Source organism: Atta colombica, unplaced genomic scaffold (assembly GCF_001594045.1).
Source record: "Atta colombica isolate Treedump-2 unplaced genomic scaffold, Acol1.0 scaffold239, whole genome shotgun sequence".
NCBI classification, from domain to species: domain Eukaryota; kingdom Metazoa; phylum Arthropoda; class Insecta; order Hymenoptera; family Formicidae; genus Atta; species Atta colombica.
In genome coordinates, this window is record NW_017259337.1 from 764,646 (window position 1) to 770,553 (window position 5,908).

The window sequence follows — 5,908 nt, forward strand, 5'->3', positions numbered from 1 at the left end:
AATCATAATCTCAACATGAAAATAGAAAATAGTTTTATATTGTACTATCTTTAAGAATTTATTATGTTAAATAAAATTTATTGTAAAAAATAACAACAAAATATTATTTATCGTTAAATTTTTTGTCTTTTAACAGGTGCTTTTGTATACAAAACGAAGTAGTTCAACTTGTGCAGCTTTTAAAAGATACATCGAAACTATATTACTTATACATAACTTATTTATGTGTGATGTAAATAATTCAGATTCCAAGTAAGTTTCTTCCAATGTTTACAATTTTTTTCATATTCATATTTCTTTGTGTTTTATTATACTTGATAGATATAACAAGATCTTATTTTTAAAATGCAATCTAAAATGCATTTTTATTTATAATATAAATTATACATAATGCAACTTTTAGATATAACACGGATTTTTTAACAGAATAAAAAATTATGAAAAAATCAATTTTCAATTCAAATATAATCACTTATAAAGTATACACTTATAAAGTATATTTTAACGAAAAAAATAAACAATAATAAAGGAAAGTCACTGATGCTGATATAGATTTCCTAAAAAATAGGTGACACCCTCTTATTTCTCAGAAATCTCTATTTGCACTTTATTAATATTATTAAAATCATGATCTGTTTAGCTAATTAAAGAAGTACAAACTCATAATTCGTGTATTTGTGGCTTGTTTCTATATTAAATCAACTAAAAACGAATGTATCAATAAAATTCTTATGATTTTCTTTTGCAAATTGCATAATTTAAATAATAATAACTATATTATTGATAATATTACGTTATTTTAAATGCTTGTAATTTCCTAAATCAGTTTTATTTATATTATTTTTTCTTAGTTTTTTTCATAATACGATTTTAAATTTAAAATTGGGATGTATAAACCGCCATACCTGTCTGTAAAATAGATCATGAGCTAACTTAATCTTTATAATGTTGCTTTATTAGTGTCAAATAGCTATATTAGAGCTGAAAACAATTGTGCATATATGGAAATATTCTTGAAAAATTATCGCGTTACATATTTGCATCTTATAGAACAGCATAAAGTAAATATGCATATAATTTAATAAAAATGTTTTATAGGGAAGTGAAAAAAGAGAGAGATTCTGGAATATCTTATATACATTCACTTGTAGGTACTTTATTTATATTTATTATAATTCCCATAAAAGGAAAAGAATAGGAATATGTAAGATTACTGCCTATTGTGTCAGTTTTAAAGCTCATTTTATCAGATTCATTTTTGCTTATCTTATAAGAAAAAATTAATTATTACAGAATTGCAAACAGTATTATAAAAACTGCTTATACTATCTGACGGAAGACACTTTTTAGTTTGTATTTATGTTTTTAAAATTTTATTTTTACCTTTTGTTTAAGAAATATTATCTAAAAACAAAGTGATATGTCAGTATCGGTAACTTTCCTCTAAATTATATATTCATTGTTAATTAAAAGAACTATTTTCGAAATTATTTTTATTCAATTTAAAAAAATTTTTTTTTAGTTTTAATAAGTAATACTGCAAAACTTGCATCTTTAAACTCTTGATTACGTAAGACCTAACGTTTATTACGCATCAACTCTGACATCCGAGCACTACTGTGACTCCTGTTTATATAACATACTGATTACATAAGCATATATTTATCAAAATTCATAATAATACACTACTTTACAAAATTATTTTTAGTTATAAAAAAATGTAAAACAAAATCTGTGTTTTGCGAATAACGATTTAGATTGAACTGGACTCGTCATGTTAATTCTTGTAGCGACTGAATTGACTCAATAACAGAATAGCAAAAAATAGTGAGGATATTTGTTCATCTATTCATAGAGATATATCTCACAAGCTCTTTATGAATTCAATTCATTGTATACGGTTAGATCGCATCTATGTGTATCTTGCATGCGATGATACATCATTCTGTGTCCGTGTTTGTCATTTGCAAATTATATATGTAGAGGCAGTTTAAAATATAGTTTTTTTTCTTTATATAATTCTTTCTTTATAATATTTGTTTTTAATATCTAAATTTTCAATATCTTTAAAATAATTTAAACAATTTAATAAAATCTGATAATGCCTATAAATAAATACAAATTAATCATAAATATATTCGTAATATAGTAATAAAAATTAGTGAATATTAAACTGTCTCTAATTCGCAAACCGCAAAATATTATTTGTAAACGCAGATATAAAATGATGTGATGCGAACGCAAAAATCGAACTGCGATAAACATATTTTAAAATGTTAAAATTTTTTTTTAAATCAAATTAGAGAAACTTGCTATATGTTTGATATTTTCCGTATGAAATTTACAATATAAAAAAAATAGCTCTCTGCTGATAAATTAAGCAAATACAAAATTCATTATCGCTATTCTTTGCTGTTCTGTCATTGATTAAGTCACTGTAATGCAAAAGTGAACGTGACAATTCAGTCCAATCTAAATTGTTAAATTCGCAAAACGCAGATTCATTTTATATTTATATTTATGATCTACGTTTTGCGATTTGTAAATTATGAAAAATATGCTTTATGAGAAATAAAAAAATCCTTTATCCTTTACTTAATGTACAAATGACCGTTATCATTCTTCAAATTATGCCCCGTAGAGACAATACACGTCTAACAACGTTTGTACAGCTTGCGGAAATTCTAAATAAGTCATTTATGAAGTTTGGATATCGTAAGTCTTAAGTCTTATTATATCTTTGAAAATTCTGATAAGCTTTGTAAAATCATCGTCTTTTTTAGTTTAAAGAACAAAGAAATCTGCGAAAGAGCAAAATCGCGGGAACAAGGAGAGTGATTCAAAATTGTTAATGGAATGCTGACTCAAGAATTGTGTATTGCTGTATATTTTAAATCATGTGACAATAAGATTTGAAACAATATCCAAAGATGATTTTTCAGTTTCCGCAAGTTGTATGAACTTTATCAGAAGTGTATTGTCTTTAGGGAATTTACTTCGTAAAACGATAAAGGTCATTTATATTATTACTAGACATCAGATTCTTTTGCAATTCTTCATATTTTAACAATATTTCATATTTTAAAAAGCAAATTGGAAAGTAATATAAAAATAGAAATTTGTTACATTAAAAAAGCATTCTAAAAATGTATATTTATTAGTGCAATTGTGCATATTTGAATATTTTGTGCATGTCTGCAAATGATATCTGCATAAAATTCGATGTATAATTATTATAGTAGTTTAATTGCATTTATATAAGTTCGGAAAAGCAATTCGGCACGCAATTCAAATGACTGTAAATATAGTATATAGTTAGTACATATATAGTATATGTACATGGGTCGTTTGATAAGTTTGGTAAATTTCCATGAAATGGCGCTACAATCCATTTGATGACACGACATCTCGAAAGATCCACTCTTCGAACCCCCTTCAGGCCAAATTTCAGCCAGAAAGGATGCATAGTAGACGTTTGGTAATCATTTGAAGCGAGATTGGCACGCAAAAAAGTGCTCTTCCATCAAGACAACGCGCCGTCCCACAAGTCGACCGTTGCAATGACAAAACTACGAATTGGGCTATGAATTGATCATAAAATTATTGGATACCGAATATCGGAATCCAGTGGATCCCTATTAATTAATTGTAAATTGTGTTCTGATATATGAAATGAATTAATTTTTAAATAAAATATAAGTTATAATGCGTTAACAAAAGATATTGATATAGATACAAGACTTAATAACGGATAGTTTTTCAATTATAGTGCATCAAAGGATTCAAAGATATCAAATTTGTACTCACACAGCACTTTTGATACATCGTAGCTGAAAATCCATTATTAAATCTTGTATTTATGACATCTTTCGTCCACCACACTATATGTATAAGCTATTTTGGTAACTGTCATTTTGTTGTCATTTTAATGTTAAAAGCCGTCATTTTGAGTTATTTTAAGTTTGCAGAGTACATTATATGAAAATTAAACTCATTTTACCGAAATCCAATTTTCCATATAATTAGTGGTCTTTTAGATGTAGAATTGTATTTAGAAATTTAGAATTGTGTACTGAAAGTACTCTTTTAAATAAGTTTAAATCAAAATTTTATTTAAATATAAAAACTTTTTACATAAGAAGGAACGAATGTTTAAACTTTTAATATCTATTAGATGGTACAAATCGATGAACTCAATTCGTTGGCATCACAAAATAAGCACCAAGATGTCGAAGAAGGCTGGTATTGGAGAAATATATCAAAAAGATATGGTGCTTACACAGTTCGGTTTTTTGGGATACATCTTTACTTCATCTAAGTATTTTGGACTGAACATTACATTGGAAGAAGAAGAAGCATTTAATCATTTCTGGCGTGTAAATGGTTATATGTTAGGCATCACTGATAAGTAATGCATACAATATTTAATTTTGATTTTTACTAAGCAAGATTTTTACTTAGCATTTAAGTCTGATATATTTTATTACACAATCTCTGATATAATTTAAATAATTTATAAATTTGGCAGAGATTGTACACAAAAATTATACACTTGTAATTTTATTAATTCTATTTGTCTTCATTTACAGATTGAATTTGTGTCGCAAAAACGCAAAAGAAACTACTGAACTATGTTATAAAATCAAAGATTTGTATAAAACTTATTTGAGTAACAGTTCACCTGAATTTTATGAAGTAGTGTTAAATACGTTAAATGCAGTGTGGTATGTTGATGTAACCTCGGATATAGATTCTTTCATGGCATTCGCTTATAAATTACATGGACTCCCAGGTAAATATTTAATTTTCGCATTGATTAGAAATTTTTATTTCGATAATTTCTATTTATTGTTTTTTTTTTATAAATAATATATCTTTATTCTTTTCAAGTATTTCGATTCTAATATATTGCCGGCAAAAATAAGTAATGTGTTATTTTTATTAAATCAAAAAGTATTAAAAATTAAATAAAATGATCAAATTAAAATATTTTTTTGATAATTGTTGAAAACAATGGACCCAGCTTTGACGTATGTAAACAAGTTGACCCTGAGTTCACAAGGTGTTTTATTCGTTATTAGATCGATCATATTATATTAGATCGATCATCTTGATCAATCTTGACAATATTATAATCTCTAAATTAAGATCATCGAAGGTGGGTACGTTGTTTTCAACATTTATTTTTTTTTTATTATAAACCAAATTAGTTATTAAAATAATTGTAATCTTTCAATTTGATTTGATTTGATGTTTGTTGTAACAACTATTGTCTACAAGATTAGATACTTTTTATTTAACTTATTATTTTCGTCAACACTAATATTACATACAATTGTCAAAAATAATTTATATTCCAGAAAAAAAGGTTGGATGGAGAAGTTGGTTAATTATGAAATATCGTGAATGGATATTTTATCTATGTCGTAAGTATTGTACAAATATTTATTAATATTTTATTGTATCCATATGCTATCATATGTTGATTTGTTTTTTGTCTTTTTTAGTTGTGCCTTATATCAGAGTAATAATAAGAGCATACAGTAACTTATATGTCCAGTTCATAATATGGACTGCATATTACTTTCCTATATTTGCGTGGATAAAATTTGGGAAGAATAATGTCCGGCTCAATCTATACCCTAAACACTAACAACCTAGATTTTATTAATAATTTATTACATTTATATAAATCAAACAAATTACTTTTAAAATGTAATATATTATTAATTATTATATACATCACCGAGAAAAAAAGTTGTTAATTTAACTAAAGAATTTAATTCGTAGATCATTCAGTTTAAATATTTAAGTAAAATATATATGATTATGTAATGTGATTATATATGTGGTTATGTGATGTCAATATATTTGTTTGTTGAATTAACAAATATTTATTTTAATTAAC

The 5,908-nt window shown here is 25.3% G+C and overlaps 1 protein-coding gene across 1 annotated transcript in view; it reads left to right on the forward strand.

Annotated features, from left to right (window-relative positions):
* Positions 1–5,707, forward strand: part of LOC108688794 — an 8,911-nt gene extending 3,204 nt beyond the window's left edge. Inside the window, exons 3-7 of the mRNA XM_018195211.1 lie at positions 133–252; positions 4,175–4,408; positions 4,590–4,792; positions 5,361–5,426; positions 5,508–5,707. Coding sequence (XP_018050700.1) covers positions 133–252; positions 4,175–4,408; positions 4,590–4,792; positions 5,361–5,426; positions 5,508–5,653 — 769 coding nt within the window. The 3' untranslated portion in view covers positions 5,654–5,707. The remainder of the gene's footprint in view (positions 1–132; positions 253–4,174; positions 4,409–4,589; positions 4,793–5,360; positions 5,427–5,507) is intronic.
* The last annotated feature ends 201 nt before the right edge of the window (positions 5,708–5,908 follow it).